Raw genomic sequence first — 21,726 nt, forward strand, 5'->3', positions numbered from 1 at the left:
GAGAAGGATCCAGTCCTTCCACATAGGGTCCAGAGCTTCCTCACACCCTGATGTGTACCCCCGTTGTTCTGGGAAGTTGTCTCTAGGGAGAGTACATTTCCTTCTGATATCCTACTATGCACTTCCTTTGCCATGAAGAGTTGTTTCAATGGAAAGGCGAATTCCTTCAAACAGCCTACAATACATGCGTCTTCACCTGAACAGTGGTTCATCCCGACACCCTACTACACACCTCTGTTGGTTTGGGACTTGTCTCTGCGGAAAGTGCATTCCCTCTAAACACTTTACTCTACACCCTTGTTGTCCTGGAGAGGGTTTTCAGCAGAGAGGACAGCACCCTCCCTTCACCATACTATAAATGCTTCTTGACCTGAGTACTGGTCACTTTGGAGATGCCAGTCCCTCACACACTCTACAATCTATGATCCTTGCTATTGGTCTCAGTATAGAGGGCAGTCTGTCACCTCATGCACCTCTATTGTCTTAGGGAGTAGTGTCTCTAAAGAGGCTGAATGATTCAATTAACTTATTACATAAGCATGATACCTTAGCATTCTATTCCAGTTCATTGTTGATATGTCCTTCAATTTCCAGGTAGAGGGCTGTTTGGGTGTTTTTATTGAAATAAATGTTCACTTATTACATGATTGAGCAAGAAAGACACTCATGATAAACTGACAAATAGACATAGTAGAGGACACCCTTTACTTGCTTCCTCTCTCGCAGGTTTCCCCCAGGTGCCAATTTTATAACAAAAAAAGGTTAGAACAATAAATCAATAGAATTATGAGGATGTAGAGTGGCTCAAAAACAGAGCAGCTGTGTTAATGGTTTGGAGAGCACACTTCGCACACCTAAATGTAGAACTGGATGATTTCCTTGATGTTATTAAGGAATATCCTGTTCCCTTCTGAAGTGAACTGAACTCCATCTCGCCTGTAGGGATCTGACATGTCAAAATGGATATATGATAAATGGAGCCCATCCCATGGTCACAATGGAGTTAAAACCGTAGGTTAGGATGAGAGCAACTAATGTTTGTATTCTACAAATGTATTGGTTATACAGTGTGTCATCGCCATCATCATCAGCGATCTTTATTCAGCTGTACATAGCCAGAAAAAGAATAGAGACAAAAGAAAAAGCAAAACATACATCCAATACAGTGGTAAAAGTGTCAAAAACAGATAGATGATACATTCAGACTATAATCCATATCTTTCACTTGAAATCAGGCGGTATGCTAAAAGAAATAACATTATGACTGAAAAACAGAATACAATTTTTTCAAGAGCTAGCCTAAAGTATCTATTCTGAATTCAGTAAACCTCCATATTCAGATGAATTAACATAAAGTACCCTGTGCTTTAATTAATGGCATTATATTAGATCCATATACATATTAGAAAAATAAAACCAAGGAAAAAAAATAATATCAACAAACTAAGAACCCAACTGTCTTGGCTGATATTATCAAGAACCACTCAGATAGTAAAACATGTAAAGCATCACACTGAGGACCCATATATCTTCTTAACAGCCTTGGAACGTGTCGAAAAATAAATGACAGGATAACAAATGTACAAGGAGCTAATATGTTGCAAAAATGAAAAAGCTAACTTATGTTGTCCAAAACTGACTTCTTGTAAAATTTGGAGCAAAAAACAAACCAGGGGGCATCCATACAATGGGCAGAAAAGAATAAAGTACACTGTGCTTTTGTTCACATTATCACCGGGGCAATTAGGGGGCACTGAAAAACAAAATCCTCGCTTTGGAAATGCCACAAAGGAATGAACAGTAGTGAAACAGATTGTTATCAAGTAAAATCGATACTCTACATTCAAAATAGTATGGAAATAGAATTCGGGACCTGAGGAAGATTTTATAAGAGTATAGCTTACACTATACCGCAAGGTTTGAAAGTCCCTAATACGGGATGGGCTCACCAATTATAAAATAGAGTTTTAATCAACCTTATTGAGTCGGTTTTATGCTATCAGGCGTAGGAAATATCTCTGAAGTACCCAAGGTATTAAAAATAAATTTTACATATGCAAGACAGGGGGTAGCTAGGATGTTACCCAGTAACGAACAGTCTGATAGAATCTCCCTTGTGAAGGTTGCCTTTGGCTAACCCCAAAGCAATGAGCCTAAACCAATTTTGTCTGTCATAAAGTCCAACCATATTTCCGAGTGACTCATAAAAGACGGAGTAGCGTGTGTCTTTTCGTAAGGAGGCAGAGGCCAGTTTTGAATGTGAAAAACAGCTTTCGGTTTTATGAACATTTGTTCTGGTTCTTTCTTTGTGTGCTATTAGGAATGGGTTGCTTAGGAAACTGACCAGTAGAAATGGAAGAGGAGGGAAGATACAATGTCTCTTCAAGATATTGACGCATGTGCTTAACAGATACTATTTATTAAAACTTTATTAAGCAAAAATGCCATATAAGTTAGTACCAAAACGTACAATAACATGAAACAATACATAATTGACATATTTTGCATACATTTTAACTTATACAATAAATACAACTAAAACAGCAACTCATCCAAATGAATAATACAATGTTTGTCCAAAGTAGATTTTATACAAATAAGGTAATGATTTACAACAGTAAACCTATGTTATACAATGAAAAATATAATAGAAGAGCTCTAATCAGCGTATTTGAAAATGTAGATGGGTGGTCACTTAATTTACAAAATATCTTGCAAGAGTCCTGAGAAAGTCGGTCACAAGCATCCAGAAGTAAAGCTTGTCGTGAGGGCTTTGTAAAATCCTGCAAGAGTCTTGCAAGATTGAATGGACTCTAAAAACAAAGTGATATAAAGGACGAACGCAGTGCTGTCTGTATAATCATAAAAGTAATAGAAAACAAATAAAGTATTCCTAAGGTCATCCTGGATAAGAAAATATTTTGAATTACTACTATAAAAGTGTAATTACATGGTCTGATAGATAATGTAGTCAATGTACTGTGGTTAAGAAAGATTTGCTGTTTCAGTAATACAAAAGACAGTTTACAGGAAAGTCACCCAATGTTCGACATTCTCAGTGCATTTTTCAAAAAATTGCTACAGTATGTTTGCCTGCAAGGGTTGAAGCTTCAGGTAGTAATGTCTCTTGGATACCATTGATAGCTGTCATTACCCAAGGTCTTGTAAAAGTGCAAAATGTATCATCTAGCCTGCTTTTTCCTGTCCGATGTGTCTATTGGTGATACAACAAATTGGTCTAATCTGGCAGCTTCATCAGACAGCTTCATTAATAGGTAAAATTGACTAACGTGTCATATGACATTACAGAGTGAATAATTTATGAATATAATATTAATTTTACACTTAAAGATTGCATGGCCATTGAGGGAGTGGAGATTAATGTTAAAACGTCATTTGCAATTGTACTACAGTTAAATATACCACACCTGAAAAGTAAAAATAAAGAAATAGCAAGAATATTTAGAACAAGACACACGTATTGGTCTTCAAGAGGAAATTAAACTCTGCATCACAAATATGGAATTACTTCATTGAGGTTGTTTTTGCAATATGAAATTAAAATGAAAAATAAATGAAAAACAGTATTTTCAGTTCATCCTTAGCTGAGGTGCAATGTGGAGTGCATATGTGTTCAAAAGTCTTTATTGAGTGATTTCATTATTATGATTGTGGCAAACAGTTGTAAACTTACACAAAGCTGTACGTTTACCTCTGTGAATCAGGCTCACAGTCTCACCCTCTATAGAGCTTTCAATAGAGAGGCCAATCTTATGAATCCCTAATATGCATACAGCTCAGACAGAGTAAAGGTCTTTGTGGAGATGTCAGTCTATTGGTCAGTCTTATAATGCACAGACTTACTTCATCTTGCATAGCGGTCTCAGCAGAGAGGCCACAGTTTTTATAAAACAATATTGCCACTATCTTCACCTTATCATGCATTCTGTTCAGCCAGATTAGAGGCATATGCAGAGAGGTCATCTCTTAGTTCATGCATTGATGCACAGGTTTCATTGTCAGATAGGTCTCAGCAGATGGGCCATAGTTTTTGAAAAGCAAGTATGTACTGTTTCCACCCTGTTTTAGGGTGTTAGAAGAGAGGTTTCCTCATTAAACGCTACTGAGCACAATCAACATGGTGGAGTCCCTCTCAGAACTTACCGTACCAAATGCTGTCAGCTCTATTCAGTTCTGTATAGGCTCAGAAGCATGTGTTTTCTTCTACCACAGGTTTACTTGACATTGTTAACCATTATACAGGTATATCACATTTCTCTTCGAATTTTTAGCATGATGCTCAGGAATTTTTAATGACAGTGCTAGGTATACTAAAAATGAGACAATTCCAATCCATGAATTGTTTGGAATACGCTATTCATGAGATCATGAAAGAGTTAGTTGGTCTCATTCTATCAGAACTGGCATTGATTCAGAGTAATTTGTGTACCTAACTGTGCCAGATGGCAAGTTAGTGACTTTTGAAAAATTATTTATTAAAGCTGTGCAAAATGAGACAATTGCAATCCATGAATTGTTTGGAATAAGCTTTTCATGAGATCATGAATATGTTAATTGGTCCCATTCTAAAAGAATTTACATTGATTCAGAGTAATTTGTGTAACTAACTGTACCAGATGGCAAGTCAGTGACTTTTGAAAAATTATTTATTAAAGCTGTGCAAAATGACAATATCCAGACTAAAGAGCAGAAGAGCTATCTATATTAGTTGTAAAACGGAGTTCAAAATATACTATTTTCACGCTACAAAAATATAGAACAGTTGGCAATAAAATAAATAATGACTAAGACAAAATCTGACAACTTCAAAGCTAGCCAAATACCAACATATTGTTACGCCACGGGCTGGTCACATACCCACGGTGTCTCATTGGCGTCAGCTGTGAGTTTATTAGGATGTCATACCTGCTGCATCCTCTCTCAGCAACCTGCTGTGCAACACGGACACATTCTGCGATGCATATCTTCAAGAAAAAAACACCGCTCAATACCCATGGTGACAAAGGAATTCAGGGCTCAGCGGTACTGATCAGCTTTTCCCCTCTCATATTCACTTACCAGTTTTTGTTTCTGAGGCCATGTTCTTTCTTATTTTTTCTTTCTTTTTAGTTTCAGGTACTTGGGGTCCTATTCTGTTCTTCTTGTTCTCATGCTCCTTTGCACGGCCCCCAGCATACTTGGGTTTGGTTTTGTGTGTTCCTATCCAATATGGTGTCTTTCTCTACTCCATTCACTATTAATTCCCTACATAAGATGGCGGTTTTGTATCCTTCCTGTTTTGTCACGTCCTGCCTCGTGGTACATAAGGTTTCTTCTCCTCCTTGCGTTGCACCATTCCTTGCTTGCCTGTGTATTCTTGCTCCTTTTGGCAGTTCCTATTGGCGGTTCCTGCTGACAGCTCCTGTTTGATTTTCCTTGCCCTACATTTTTCCTGGTAGTCTTGGGTTCAGAGTCTCTGTCTTCCTGCTGCTTGTTCGTGGATGTCGACGTTGTGCGCCGTTGCCGGAGGCAGTCGAGAACCGCCGTGCAACTCCTCATTGGTTATCATTGGGCCCTATGGGTTACAGTGGCCAATGGTGATGTACGCCGGTGGTGATGGTACGCACCGCCGCGGACATGACTGCCATTTTCCATCTGTTCACTCACTTGCTACCTGACCTTCAACAGTAGAGGACCTACACTGCATGTGCTGCTGTGACCTGTGTCTGGAGTCAATCATGGCTCATGACACTGGGGAAAGGGCCCCTGCCTTCACCGCAGCAGAGTTGGAGAGATTGGTGGATGGGGTCCTAGCCCAATACCAAATGCTGTATAGGCCTCCAGACCAAGAAGTGAGTACACTGTGAGCACGATGCATGGGGCATGAATTCAAGGAGTGCGGTGTGTGAAGGCATCGTGTGGGGGGGTAGGTGGAAGGGCCCTGGGCAGCGTACTGCATGTATGTTTGGCCATGTCTGTGCATAAGGGGATGTGAAGAGCTATGGTGGGCCCTGAGTGTAACAGGCAGGACGGTCTGACTGATACCTTTACCTATGTGCATTCCTCTGCAGGTCAGCGCCCATCAGAAAAAGAGTATATGACATTCCATCGCGAAGGACGTACGGACCCTGGGGGTCTACGGCAGGTGGAGCACCTGCTGTCAGAAACAGTGGGCGGGCCTGAGATGCTGGGCACTGAAGATGGTGGAGGCCCAGCTGGCGATGGCCTCCCAACAAGGAAGGGGTGCCCGTCGAACCCTGACCCCCTGATGACCATACTAGTGGTGGCCTATCCAGGTGAGTACAGTGCCCCAATAGACTTCTTGCGCGTGGTGGGGTGGTATCCGGGTGGGGGATTTCGAATCTACCGACGGTGAGGGTATCAGTGGGACTGATGGCGAGGGGAGCACCATAGTGGAGATTGAAGTGGACAGTTCGGACATTGATACCTCCTCCGATGGAAGCTCCCTGGTGGTGACGGACACCTCTGTGTCCACCCCAACTACAGGTACAGCCGCCACCCCGTGCCAGCACCGCCCTCCCAGCAGCCCCTCAGCATGTTTCCTGTGCCAGCTCACCCAGGATGGTGGGCATCTCCTTCGCCCCAGGCACTTCAGGCCCTGCCTCAGTTAGCCCTGCTGCCCTGAGTGAGGAGGCTATTGACCTCCTGCAATCCATCTCTGTTGGGCAGCCAACCATTGTGAATGCCATCCAGGGGGTGGCAGCCCAAATGCAACAGACCAATGCATTCCTGGAGGGCATGCACACTGGCATGGCGGCCCAACAGAGATCAATCCAGGCTGTGGCCTCCTCGCTGATGGCAGCCATTGTCCCTGTTTCTAGCCTCCCCCTCCAACTTCCTCTACCCAATCCCATTCCCCTCAACCCCAACCTATCCCAAGCACACAGGCAGACCAGCATGAACACAAGACAACACACATGAGTGGTTCAGGCAAACACAAGCACCACACATCTTCAGTAGGTACTCACACAAATACCATCCAGATGCAGGCATACCAACATCCACTGCCTCCACTGTGTCCTCCTCCTCCTCATCCACCTCCCTCCCAGTTGCGTCTACACTCACACCTGCATGCACTACATCCTCATCCACTCCCACGATCACCATCACGGCTATCACTACATGCCCCTCACTGGCACTCACCACACCCACATCCATGCACAAGTCCCCTGTGTCCTCTCCCACTGTGCCTGTGCCCCCTCCTACCAAAGTACACAAATGCAAGCACTCAGACACCCAACAGCCATCTACCTCACAACAGCATCCAGCCCATGCACCTGCACCCAAAATCAGCAGACACCTCCTACAACCACTTCCTCTTCCTCCAGTCCAAACCTTCAGTCTCCTCCTGCCCCAATGTCCCTAAGAAATGTTTCCTCTCCACTGTTGACCTCGTCCCTACCACTCCCCCGTCCTTCATGTCGGGCCAGGGTGGTCAGAACCCAGGCGAGCACCTCAGTCACCCAGTCCACGGCCACAGTAGTGTCAACAGCTACTCCAGGCACAGGCAGCCACACTGAAAGGGTGCCTGCACCAGGTGCTGGAAGGAAGGCTAAGGAGGCACCACCAGCTACATCAAGGAAGGGCAAGGAGGCACCCCCAGCTGCTTCAAGTCAAGTCATGTGTTGTGGCCCTGTGGACCATGGACATTGAGGACTTGGCAGTGTCCCTACATTTGTAAATAAGTATATACATTTGGCTTTTGATGCTCTTATTTATAGAATTTTATTGTATTACACTCACTTTCTTTAAATCCTTTTGTCCTTGCATTAATCCAGAGGGGTACGGGGTAGATATTTTATTTTGCTGCTTCTGGTTGTGTGTATGGTGTTGGGGGTGGGGGGTTGTGTGTTGCGTATGTGTGCATCTCTCTTTTTCCTCCCCCCACCCTTGTGTGCTAGGTAGAAGTACGCACGTGGTCGTCTTCGCCGGCGTTCATAATGAAGCAGAAGGTAGACGAGCATTGGGAAAACTTGCAGCTCGGGCTCCATGACGCCCTGGTTGTTCCTTGAGTCTTCACAGGTGATTCCTTTGACTTCAGAGATCAGTTTCTGCCAGGCTTTTGATATTGTTGGTACCACCGCGGAAAAGGTGGCGGAAAGGCCAGTCATAATAGAGTGGGCAGTACATTGTCTTCCGCCTCGCTGTTGGTGGTTACCGCTGTGGTGCTTGTTGATTCCGCCCTGGCGGTCGGTGTGTTAAAGTGGCTGTCTGTCTGAGCCGTTTTCGCTGTGGTCATGATTCCATTTTTGTTACCGCCGGCCTGTTGGCGGTGTTACCTCCGCTTTATCACCAACCGCCGGGATTGTAATGAGGGCCTAAATCGCTCTGCTTTCTTGCTATGAATTTGTGTGGTATTTCTTGTTCACCAAGGAGCACAAGAAATGTATCAGCTTGCACAGACATTAGGCATTAGGCATTAGTTCTGGTAAGCATGGTGTGAAGTGGTCCATAACTTAACTTCTTGTGCAATTATTGGATATAAAGTTACAATCGACCTCCTATTTCAAGTGAAGAGGATCAGTAGACAAATATTTTTGTCTCTCAAAGGCTTACCACAAAATGTGTTTGCAATTATTTAAATGAAGACTCATTGCTGGTTTCCATATTATGCCCCCTAGATTCTAGTGAATTCTAGTGCATATGCACCGCTCTATAATCAAGGTTATCAATAGCATATAAACCTAAAATCTCAATATTTGACCGAAACCATTGCTAAGAATGGAAATTATAAATCAATCAATATATTTGACTTAAATAATTGTCATCATATTCAGCCCACCAGAATCTCTCTTAGTTAAATGATAACTTCCAGACAGATTTGGGCTTTGTTTTCAAAGAATAGTGCATATGAAAGAGTGCGGAAAACAGGAAAAAAATGCATTGTATGAATAAAAATGCAATGTTTAAGTCACAAACATTTTGCATAATGAATAGAAAATTGTAGATTCTGTACTCACGGGGGATTCATCTGTCCAGGTAAATCCAGACCCTGGATCTAACATTCGTAGACCAATCCAAAACGGGTCATGATCACGTGTATGAGGCCTTGAAAAATAAAACAGAATTATGTTACTTTAACAGTGTTCATTATTACGCAGCAGATTGTAACCAACATAAAGAACATATTGGAATGGCTGACAAAAAGACACGCAAACACAAAATTTGATAAACAAAAATTGCATTACCCACCATTAATTTCAGGAAAATGCTGGATTTGCCAATTCTTGAGGAATACAATTTTAATCTCAGAAATAGGTGATGAGTGATTTTTAGTTCTTTGAAAGTATGTATGGGACCTCAACATCCATAGTGCTCACAATCAGGTGCAATGGACGTGCCAAATGCAAGGAATCTCTCTGATGCTGGCACTAGAAGGATTCTCTTTTTTAATTTTCAGGTCAGGCTGCTGGGGAAGAGATTTCCGAGCAGTCTGAGGCTTCTTTTCTTGCATAGTGATGATCAGCACACATGACCCACTGACGTCATTACACTGTAAGTAAAAGTAAAATAAGACAATTTGCTCATTTCACTTTTACTTACATCAGTGCTCGGGTCATATCTCAGCTCCCAGTGCAGCGAGTTACATGGGGGAGGTATTGACATAAGGGGGAGAATATCCTTTTTCCAGTAGTGTCTCTACTTAGTGGATCTGCCCATTAGAAACTAGGGATTCATTTTTCAGGGGGTGAACAGCAAAAACGGCAGCAAAGTCTATCTTTCCCTGGGAGCCTTTGGGGAGGGGGTGTAGCAGACTTGATGATTTTTCCCTAGTTTGCCTCCCTGTGGGATGGGGAAGGGGCAGAACCAATAAGACACAATGAACCAAGGGAAAGGGGCCCACCAAACATGTGCCATGCTCCTACCCCATAAAAAGGGCACTGCAGTCTTTATGAACACCTGCAGGGGCTAACTGAGTAGTATGCCTCCAATCTGTGTTCCAGGGAGATAGAAGAAAGCTTACTATGCAAAAAGGGATTATTAGATAAAAAACAGAGGGGAGGGTAGCCCACCATGAGCATCACCATGCCCCCACCCAATGGAAAAGTCCACAACAGTTTTTATGCCTCTGGGGGGGGGGGCAGACTGAGGATATTGAACCAAATCTGCCCCAGGGGCCAGAAGTCCACTAGACACCCGGGGAAACAAAAAAAGAAGCACAAAAAACAAGGAGATGGGGGCCTCCCACCTAAGTAGGCCTGTGCCCCCACTGGAAAAAGCGCAGAGCAGTCTTTCTGACCACTTTACCCCTGCTAACCAGTGCTAAAGTGCATATGCTCTCTCCCTTTAAACATGGTAACATTGGATCATACCCAATTGGAATATTTAATTTACCTATAAGTCCCTAGTAATGTGCACTGTATGTGCCCAGGGCCTGTATATGTAATGCTATTAGAGGGCCTGCAGCACTGGTTGTGCCACCCACTTAAGTAGCCCCTTAACCTTGCCTCAGGCCTGCAATTGCAAGGCCTGTATGTGCAGTTTCACTGTCACTTCGACTTGGCATTTAAAAGTACTTGCCAAGCCTAAAACTCCCCTTTTCCTACATATAAGTCACTCCTAAGGTGTGCCCTAGGTAACCCCTAGAGCAGGGTGCTGTGTGGGTAAAAGGCAGGAAATGTACCTATGTAGTTTACATGTCCTGGTAGTGTAAAACTCCTAAATTCATTTGTACGCTACTTTGAGGCCTGATGCCTTCATAGGCTAACATTGGGGCTGCCCTCATACATTGTTGAACTGGTGGCTGCTGATCTGAAAGGAGTAGGAAGGTCATATTTAGTATGGCCAGAATGGTAGTACAAAGTCCTGCTGACTGATGAAGTTGGATTTATTACTATTTTAGAAATGCCACTTTTAGAAAGTGAGCATTTCTCTGCACTTAAATCTTTCTGTGCCTTACAATCCACGTCTGGCTGGGTTTAGTTGACAGCTCCTTGTGCATTCACTCCGACACACCCCAAACACAGGGTACTCAGCCTCACTTGCATACATCTGCATTTTGTATGGGTCTTCCTGGGCTGGGAAGGTGGAGGGCCTGCTCTGAAACAAAGGATTGCCACACCCCTTACTGGGAGCCTGGCAGACAGGATTGAGCTGAAAGGGGACCTGGTGCACTTCTAAGCCACTCTTTGAAGTCACTCCCACTTCAAAGGCACATTTGGGTAAAAAAATAGGGCCTCTGCCAGAACTTGCACCCTGACAAGAAGAACTGCCTGGCTGCCTAAAGGACTCACCTGACTGCTTTCTACAGAGGACTGCTGCCTTGCTGCTGCCCTGCTGTCTTGCTGCTCTCTTGCTTTGCTGCAGAAGTGCTCTCCAAGGGCTTGGATAGAGCTTGCCTCCTGTTCCCTGAAGTCTCAGGACCAAAAATACTTCTTTCTTGCAGCTGGACTACTTGTGCGGTGAAAATTCGACGCACAGCTTGCTAAAAACGATGCACAGCTGACCTGGGACGACGACGCCCGACTTCCAGAGGGGAAATCGACGCATCGCCTGCCGTGAGGGAGAAATGTCCCCGCATCGCCCACAGGAACGACACAGAGCTTGTCAACAAGCCCAGAATTCCTCTCACAGACCCCGGGGCATCTGAAAACCCCGCAACCCGAAGAGGAGGACCATCCGCGCGTCGGAAATCGACGCAACATCTTCCCCGCGTGGAAAATAATGACGCAAGTCCGTGTGCGAAGGGGCGAAACCAACGCACACTCCCTGTTTTTCACGCATCTCCTCCTCTATGGCCCTTTGTGGAGATTTTTCACTCAAACCAGGTACTTTGTGCTTGAAAGGGACCTTGTTTGCTTTTAAAAGACTTAAGACACTTGGGTGGTCATTCCGACCTAGGCGGGCGGCGGTTGCCGCCCGCCCGTCGGAATCCGCCTGAATACCGCCCCGCGGTCAATTGACCGCGAGGGGTATTCTGACTTTCCCGCTGGGCCGGCGGGCGATCTAATTCAGATCGCCCGCCGGCCCAGCGGGAAAGCGCCTTCCACAAGGAAGCCGGCTCGGAATCGAGCCGGCGGAGTGGAAGGCGTGCGACGGGTGCAGCAGCACCCGTCGCGCTTTTCAGTGTCTGCATCGCAGACACTGAAAAGCCTAGTTGGGCCCTGTTAGGGGGCCCCTGCCGTGCCCATGCCATGGGCACGGCAGGGGCCCCCAGGGGCCCCGCGACTCCCCCTACCGCCATCCTGTTCATGGCGGCTTTCCCGCCATGAACAGGATGGCGGTAGGGGGGGTCAGAATCCCCTCGGCGGCGCAGCGAGCTGCGCCGCCTTGGAGGATTCTAAGGGTCAGTGGAAAACCGGCGGGAGACCGCCGGTTTTCCCGTTCTGACCGCGGCCAAAGCGCCGCGGTCAGAATGACCAAGGGAGCACCGCCGGCCTGTCAGCGGTGCTCCCGCCCCCGTTGGCCCTGGCGGTAGGGAACCGCCAGGGTCAGAATGAGGGCCTTTATATCACCTTTCAGTGATATCATTACATTTTCTTATTGCATCTTTGATCGTTTTTAAGCTGCAAATATCCAGATAAATATTATATATTGTTCTAAACACTGGGTGGTGTATTTTTGTGGTGCTATATTGTGTTATTGAATGATTTATTGCACAAATACTTTACACATTGCCTTCTAAGTTAAGCCTGACTGCTCAGTGCCAAGCTACCAGAGGGTGGGCACAGGATAATTTGGATTGTGTGTGACTTACACTGACTAGAGTGAGGGTCCTTTGCTGGACAGGGAGTAACCTGACTGCCAACCAAAGACCCCATTTCTAACACACACCATTTATGTTATATTGGCTTAGTGGTTGTAATAAATATTTGAAGCTTTATTCCGTTTGAAGTTTTGATTCTGTCTCCAAATTGGTCATGATGTTTACAATTGTTGATAATTCTCATGATATTGATTTATGTTGAATGAATCGATAACTACACTCCTCACTGAGCTCAAAGATCCTATCGACCTCTAGTGTAGGTGGGACGAGTTCTGGTATCTCACCACAGTGCGTGCAGTTTCTGAATTCAAGGAGGGAGGAAGACTTCTGTTTGTGCTCCAGCACTTTTATTTTGCCAGCCTGCCCCTTTGAAGGAGGTTCTCAGTTGTAACATGACTATCTCTTTGGCGGGGGTGGGAAGGCAACATGAGTGGAATAAAACATAGAAGTGAGTAATGATGTGATTCAAAATTAATAGTTTAATGTTTTAAACTGTCAGTGTCAACTATGGATTTATAAAAATGTGGGATGAAAATTGTATCAAAATCCAATTTGTCACATTAACCTAAGACATTTCTTGAGACACCATAAATGTTTTGGAATATTTGTTGAATTCCCCCATCAGTATCTTATGGTATTTTAGTAAATGTGTGTGACAAAAGTGCATTTACATGTCCGACTGCACCCATTTTTTAAAACGATAGTTTATCTGGGAGAGAGAACACCCATGCAGAACGCCATGTTCCCTTGATTCACTTGCTTCCTCTTGCTGAATTCGAGGACAGAAATAAGACCCTACCCCTTAAAGATCACCAGCTGTCTCTGCAAGAGAGGGGCAATAATATAGAAGGGAATGCAGAAATTTTCACTTGCAACTGTATGTGCATATTCGAGCGCAGTGCTCATGGATGTATTAATCATCTTAAACGTGATCTGATGGCCGAGTAGTCTGAAACACTATTTAGCTGCATTTATTGTGATGAAATGATGTCCATGTGCTTTTGGAAAAGTGACAAACAGTTAGGAGCACACCTGCCTAACATCCCAGCAAATAATCAGACCCATTGCATCATGATAAATGTAGTTTCCTCAAAAAACGAACTCAGTTACTTTTAAATATTTCACTTCTAAATAGGTGCAGCCTTTGCTGTGCATCTCTGGACACATGTGTTTCTGGGTTAATCCCTTCTTCAGCAGAGAACAAATTTACGGGGTGCTGGAAATGCTGCCATTAATCATCCGGTTTCAATAGCTCTTCACTGGCATGCCGGTGCCTGCTCCAGAGCTCGTCAGCCCAGTGGCTCAAGGGAGCCTTTTTAAAGTCACAAACAGTTAGGAGCACACCTGCCTAACATCCCAGCAAATAATCAGCCCCATTGCATCATGATAAATGTAGTTTCCTCAAAAAACGAACTCAGTTACTTTTAAATATTTCACCTCTAAATAGGTGCAGCCTTTGCTGTGCATTTCTGGACACATGTGTTTCTGGGTTAATCCCTTCTTCAGCAGAGAACAAATTTACGGGGTGCTGGAAAGGCTGCCATTAATCATCCGGTTTCAATACATCTTCACTGGCATGCCAGTGCCTGCTCCAGAGCTCGTCAGCCCAGTGGCTCAAGGGAGCCTTTTTAAAGTCACAAACAGTTAGGAGCACACCTGCCTAACACCCCAGCAAATAATCAGCCCCATTGCATCATGATAAATGTAGTTTCCTCAAAAAACGAACTCAGTTACTTTTAAATATTTCACCTCTAAATAGGTGCAGCCTTTGCTGTGCATCTCTGGACACATGTGTTTCTGGGTTAATCCCTTCTTCAGCAGAGAACAAATTTAAGGGGTGCTGGAAATGCTGCCATTAATCATCCGGTTTCAATACCTCTTCACTGGCATGCCGGTGCCTGCTCCAGAGCTCGTCAGCCCAGTGGCTCAAGGGAGCCTTTTTAAAGTCACAAACAGTTAGGAGCACACCTGCCTAACATCCCAGCAAATAATCAGCCCCATTGCATCATGATAAATGTAGTTTCCTCAAAAAACGAACTCAGTTACTTTTAAATATTTCACCTCTAAATAGGTGCAGCCTTTGCTGTGCATCTCTGGACACGTGTTTCTGGGTTAATCCCTTCTTCAGCAGAGAACAAATTTACGGGGTGCTGGAAATGCTGCCATTAATCATCCGGTTTCAATGCCAGTGAAGAGGTATTGAAACCGGATGATTAATGGCAGCATTTCCAGCACCCCGCAAACTTGTTCTCTGCTGAAGAAGGGATTAACCCAGAAACACGTGTCCAGAGATGCACAGCAAAGGCTGCACCTATTTAGAGGTGAAATATTTAAAAGTAACTGAGTTCGTTTTTTGAGGAAACTACATTTATCATGATGCAATGGGGCAGATTATTTGCTGGGATGTTAGGCAGGTGTGCTCCTAACTGTTTGTGACTTTAAAAAGGCTCCCTTGAGCCACTGGGCTGACGAGCTCTGGAGCATGCCAGTGAAGAGGTATTGAAACCGGATGATTAATGGCAGCATTTCCAGCACCCCGCAAACTTGTTCTCTGCTGAAGAAGAGATTAACCCAGAAACACATGTGTCCAGAGATGCACAGCAAAGGCTGCACCTATTTAGAGGTGAAATATTTAAAAGTAACTGAGTTCGTTTTTTGAGGAAACTACATTTATCATGATGCAATGGGGCAGATTATTTGCTGGGATGTTAGGCAGGTGTGCTCCTAACTGTTTGTGACTTTAAAAAGGCTCCCTTGAGCCACTGGGCTGACGAGCTCTGGAGCATGCCAGTGAAGAGGTATTGAAACCGGATGATTAATGGCAGCATTTCCAGCACCCCGCAAACTTGTTCTCTGCTGAAGAAGGGATTAACCCAGAAACACGTGTCCAGAGATGCACAGCAAAGGCTGCACCTATTTAGAGGTGAAATATTTCAAAGTAACTGAGTTCGTTTTTTGAGGAAACTACATTTATCATGATGCAATGGGGCAGATTATTTGCTGGGATGTTAGGCAGGTGTGCTCCTAACTGTTTGTGACTTTAAAAAGGCTCCCTTGAGCCACTGGGCTTACGAGCTCTGGAGCATGCCAGTGAAGAGGTATTGAAACCGGATGATTAATGGCAGCATTTCCAGCACCCCGCAAACTTGTTCTCTGCTGAAGAAGGGATTAACCCAGAAACACATGTGTCCAGAGATGCACAGCAAAGGCTGCACCTATTTAGAGGTGAAATATTTAAAAGTAACTGAGTTCGTTTTTTGAGGAAACTACATTTATCATGATGCAATGGGGCAGATTATTTGCTGGGATGTTAGGCAGGTGTGCTCCTAACTGTTTGTGCTTTTGGAAAAGTGGTTTGTGCGTACTCCCAGATAAAATGCTCGACGTCTACAGCGTGACACCCAGTTTTTCGGGGGCTTTACGATGAACCTAAAATATTTACGTGTGTTACAACAAAGCAGGGACATGATTTCCGATTGTTTAATTCTTTTATAAGGTCAAGGTTTTTGGGGGCCAGGCAGTGTATGTGGGTCCCTCTCACATGTACCATTTTATGTGACGTGTTATTACCTTACTTTGGGCTCATGTCGATCTCGAGGAAAAGCATCCATAAAAGGGCATAAAAGTCAACAATATCAACTATTGTTTTAGTCTTACAAGTTTTGAAAAGCTACATAGAAAATAAAAGTAAATTACAAATTATATTTTCCAGTAAGAGTCTTATCAACGAATGGCATACAATTGAGCACAACAAAGAGGTTATTAGTTTATTGAAATGCATTATCACAGACTTTTCGAAAACATTAATATAGCATGCTTAATAGTGACAGTATTAAACCAATCAAGTGAAGGGCCTTACAACAGATGTATGTTGACTATTCTTTCTTCTTCTCTAGAGTGAATAGTGACTAAGTCTCCACCTATTGCTTTGCAAAAATTCCAAGCTTCGGTCCACGTCTTCCTTTCTCCTTCCTTTTTGATAAAAATCTAACAATAAAAAATACATATTTACAATGTTGCAGGTACCTTTTTAATTGAATGTTTGAGGTCATTAATAATTTATTAAACATAAATCTGTAAAAAAGGTTCCTTCTCTGAATTGACAAACACAATTTATCGAAAGTTTGGTTATATAAAGGAAAACAGGGCACAGAAACGGCACAGCTACCATATTGCATGCCTGTAGAAAGATGAAAACTATGCTCTAGTGAAAGAAAATGTGCACAGATCCTTAAAGTGAAGCATCACAGCAGGAAAGTGTTGAGAAAACATTCTTATGTCGTGTGGTTGTCATGGTGCATGGGATTTTAACAATAGAACTGCTGCATGAAAGTTGCAACTTTTAGCTTTTACAATTGCCTTACCTTTAAAAATGTATTTTGTGATAGTTTATATGCATAGGTTACCTTCTTTTATTAAAGCAAAATCTGGTCTTTAAAAAGTTAATCATTTGGTGTACATCGTTTTTCTCAAAATCTTTATCCACACATATACACTGAGACAAGTGGACTTGGTTTTTAGTTTGAATTTGTTATAATTGTCTTGCAAATCAGTAGCACTTTAAATAAGGGGTCTTTTATTATTATTTACCTCAGTGGTACTTCTCAGTCTACTAAAATGAACATAGGAGTTGATCACAATGAAATTTGAACCATTGGCCTTCAGGGTCCCCTCAGTTTGCCAAGGGATTAGCATTAACCTAGGGTGGGCGTAACTCTCGTAACTTAATGTACTGATTATACGAAATGCAGTTCTCACTCGAAAACTTCAACTCAAAAATGTAATTTCAAGTTGATTTCTGGTTGCTTGTGTTCAAAACACTGCTGCTCTTGTTCAGGTTTGGAGTTTTGATCTAAAAAATTACAAAAACAGTCTGATCAATTAAATTTACCTGAAATTTGTGTTGACCACCTACATATAAAGTATTGCTGCTTTCTTTCAAAACACCAAGGTTTACATTCATGTTTGTAGATTTGCTCGCAAAAATTATCCAAACGGTTCCTTCTTACAAAAAATTTCTCGTTAGAATTTCTCCCTGAAATTATGCAAAATCGCACAGTGGTATAATCCCAGTAATTTTGAAGAACTATTGTTAAGTGAAATTACCAGAATTATGCCAGTTACTCTGGTGTAAATACATTTTCACCCAGGCCTACATTAAACGAACGAGTTCCCTGTCTAGCTACCTCTTCTGTCTAAAAGTATGAATTCAGTAGCGTAGCAAGTCCGCCATCGGCCCTGGTGTAAATAAGGAAAATGGCATCTTCTACTGCTGCTGGGGTAGTAAAATACAACAATTATCAGGGTTCAATGAGTCGTTCAGAGCTCTCCTGCCCGGGTTCCACTGCACCTGCTGCACCACTGGCACCAAAACCCCTGTTTCAACTGGTAAAATAGGATTTAGAGTGAGGGCACCAGCTATAGAGATTTGCGTGTATTAAAGCCTCTACTTTACACTGCTGGCAATTTAGTTTGAGTAGTTCATGCACTTGCTTAGGAGAATTATGTGTAATATGCCAGGCACAGGTAAGAATCTTGATAAATTCACACATTCAAATCCTAATCAACACTTAGACAACTTAGTGTTTCTGTGCGCATGCGTGTATGTCCATGTGAGAGCATGTTGACATGTTTGTTGCAGAGTTCTACCCTGTAGGCCACAAGTTTCAATCCTGATAAAATAGTTCTCTGGGTTTTGCCCCCGCTCCACACATTTTCAATTATACTCCAAAGAGCAAGTATCAGTCCTTTCAGACAAACAAAAGCTTTTATTCTTCTGAAGTCTATAACATCACTACCGTTTAATTTGGTGTTCATTTCAATTATTCTTAAGTGTCAAAAACAGTTCCGTTTATGTTATGTGGGGTTTTGTCGCTGTGTGCGTACTGCCAGCTTCTTCTGACTAAAAATGTAGAAATTGCTGATGACCACAGGGAAGTACCATATTTGGCATTGTACACCTTCCTCTTCGTTCTCATGCTTTCACACTTACTTTAATGACGTGAAAGTGCCTCTGTGGGATATGCAAGTGAAGATCTCACAGCTTCTAGGAAAACAAAAAAACGCCCACCCCTCAAGCGTAGCCTGTCACCTCAGTCCCATTCAACCACGACTTTTGAATCTGACAGTAACTCTCAGAAATACTGTTTTTGGAATTGTGCACCTGCTTGTTTGCTTGAATGCAGTGAGAGACCCATCAGAGGCACGTTGCGGCAAGGCCCCTAGACCTAGCCCTGTTTTCACCTGGTAAGCTTTTTTTTCATTTGTGTTCACTTCAGTATGAACAATGAGCAAGAGATGGTGTGTTTAAATCATTCTACAGAAGTGGCATGAAACACCTTCAGTCAAGGCAGTGCACGTAAAATATTTTCTAATAATTTTTTTTTCAGTTTCTTCTAATAAGGTAACCAAGGTTAGAAATCAATGGAAATGGGACATTGCTGATGCAACGTGTGTAACATTTCTTCACAGGGACAGTGGGAGCTGCATCTAAGTAGGTAGTGCCTTACTATGACAAGTCCATATTTCTCGTTCAATTTTGTGCATCAACAAGGAACTTTGTCTCGAGGAAAGACAGGCATTTACATTGATCTGTTTGAGAGTTTCTTATACATTGACAGATGGAATCATTGCACGGTGTAGTTGTTTAAGGATAATGCATTGCTACTGTACATGTGGATTTTATTTATATTGAACCCCCTTTTTCAAGTTCATGTTCTTTCTGATTTGATCATCTTATATTCCTGCCTGTTATTTATTTTTCATTAAGGATTTGTGATTTAATTTCTTTTTAAACTGTTATCTGAATATTGAAAATTAATTTTTGATGCCTCTTATTGGGCATTCTAAACGTCAATTCTTTTTAAAATTACTGTTCCAATGAATGACTCCTTTGTCAACAGTTTACCTTAGTATTTGTACTATGACTTTGAGCATAAGTCCATGGGGGTCTCTCTGGCTTTAAAATATGGGCTCAGAACATCCAGGAATGAGTTTAAGGTGAGGACTGAGAATTGAGAACACCATACTGGCAAATCCTGCACTGGTTCAAAAGGATCCCAACTCATCATTGTGAAGGATGTTGCATCTCAAGTGGTTCATGATTTAAAGCTTCAGGAGTCCACTATCCCCGAAGCATGGCCTACTGCTGGGGACAGTGTCCTTAAGAGATGGGCAATCAGTAGGGAGTGAGGCTTTTGAGAGCCTCTGCTGCTGCACTGGAGAAGAAATCCTGATCAATGAGGAAGTGTCCAGGCAAGATAGATGGTGTAGTCACTAACTTGTGGGTTCAGTGCACTTGTGGAAAGCCACCCAACAGGTCATGGGCACAGCATCTATGAATGCTAAGGCAAGGGCTGGTACTTCTCGAGGTCCCAAGAGCCTTAAGACACTATGGTGCCAAACCAACTCTGAGCATCCCATCCGTAAAGGTCGTAATCAGGCCCTTAATGTCCTTCCCCTTAGTGTAACAACAGGGAATGGGGAAAAGTACCTCAAGTGAATTAGGCTATTTGCAAACATTATTGCCATGTTCTTTTGTGTGTTTGATGTAAAGCTGAGTGGCCAAGGATATTACCAGATGTGGATCCCATGCTTACTGTGACACTGGAATAAAGATGCATCCATCTGAAGATGCCCAAATAGACCATAACTAATATTGAGTGAGGGTCTGGCTTGGGAATCCGGGCTGGACTGCTCCTTCTGGAGCAGGATTGAAAATGATTCGAATACGCCTGGGTCTAATTTGAGGTGCCATGGTTGGCAAAAAACAATGGGTTGGAATGGGTTATCAGTGGTTTACCTGTTTACAAATATTCATGCATCACCTTTTGTGGGTGTGATGCAATGTCCTATGTGGCCAACAGTATGAACAGAAGTGGGTTCAGTGAACTGAAACCAAGCTGCACCCCACTGAAGAGGCCCAAATAGGCTGAAACCCATTTTGGATTGCTTGTATCCTGTTCAGGAGCACCTGCCTTCACAGTTGGAGCAGGATCAAGGCTGATTAGCCTGGGTTCAATCTGAGGTAGCATGATGGGCAAAAGAATAATCGATTGGAATGCTGTACCTATCAATCATCAGTGGTTAGACGATTTCCAAACATTCTTCTAATAACATTTTGTACATTTGACTGATGGAACAAATCATCAGGTACTGGGTGTTAAATGGTCTTATGATTAATTGCTTTATTTTCCCAGGGATTACTTGTACAAGTTGGGTAGGTCCTATGAGGGAGACCTCACATGGAATGGTTCTTGGTCAATGCTTTTCTACCTCAAAGGCAGACTGAATAAAATGCTATTTATCTTTATTTACAGTTCCCAGTGTTAATATTTGTCATAGAATCACATGCTTGAATTATTCTATGACGTTACGCATCTTGTATCAAGAAAGGGTCCCCAGGCAAAGTCTTTGTGAAATATTTCTATGTAAAGATCAATCTTTGTAATTATTATAGCTGACCAGTTTAGGGAATCTAAAGCTATTTTGGACAACTTTGTTGGACTAGGATGATCATGGGTAAAAATTCTCTATGGGGTGGTACCTGATCGCTCCAGAAAGCTGGTCTATAGGGTACTGAGATTTGGCACCCCATGGAGTTTTCCTCCTTAGGCCATGTTGTTAGATCTGAGGGTCTTTGATCCTTTGAGAAACTCCAAACTGAATTTGGCCTTTAGCACTCCCAATTCTTAAGGTACTTGCAACTCCTCTCTGCCATCATGCCTTACTCCCCAGCCATTGCAATCCTGGCAGATTTCTCACCCTGAGAAGCAAAATGTACATTGTGCCAACTACGTGGAAGGGGCTAGGAGTCTACCATTTATAAAACATTAATTATCAATACACCACACTCTTTCCCTGACTTATTGGAGAGTGATTTAGGCCCCCTCAAGGATTTTGTGTGGTCTTGCACTGATGACCTTGTGAAACTGCAGACGACGTCATGTACAGTGGACTCCACATTGAGTGTGGTCTGTAAACAGAAGAGACAGCCCCCA

The 21,726-nt window shown here is 43.1% G+C and overlaps 1 protein-coding gene across 1 annotated transcript in view; it reads right to left on the minus strand.

The window, feature by feature from the left end:
• LOC138261947 (macrophage mannose receptor 1-like) overlaps positions 1–21,726 on the minus strand; it is a 683,716-nt gene that overhangs the window by 441,917 nt on the left and 220,073 nt on the right. Inside the window, exons 13-14 of the mRNA XM_069211540.1 lie at positions 16,587–16,714; positions 8,982–9,069 (exon numbers count right to left, since the gene is read on the minus strand). Coding sequence (XP_069067641.1) covers positions 8,982–9,069; positions 16,587–16,714 — 216 coding nt within the window. The remainder of the gene's footprint in view (positions 1–8,981; positions 9,070–16,586; positions 16,715–21,726) is intronic.

This window comes from Pleurodeles waltl, chromosome 10 (assembly GCF_031143425.1).
Source record: "Pleurodeles waltl isolate 20211129_DDA chromosome 10, aPleWal1.hap1.20221129, whole genome shotgun sequence".
Classification (NCBI taxonomy): Eukaryota; Metazoa; Chordata; class Amphibia; order Caudata; family Salamandridae; genus Pleurodeles; species Pleurodeles waltl.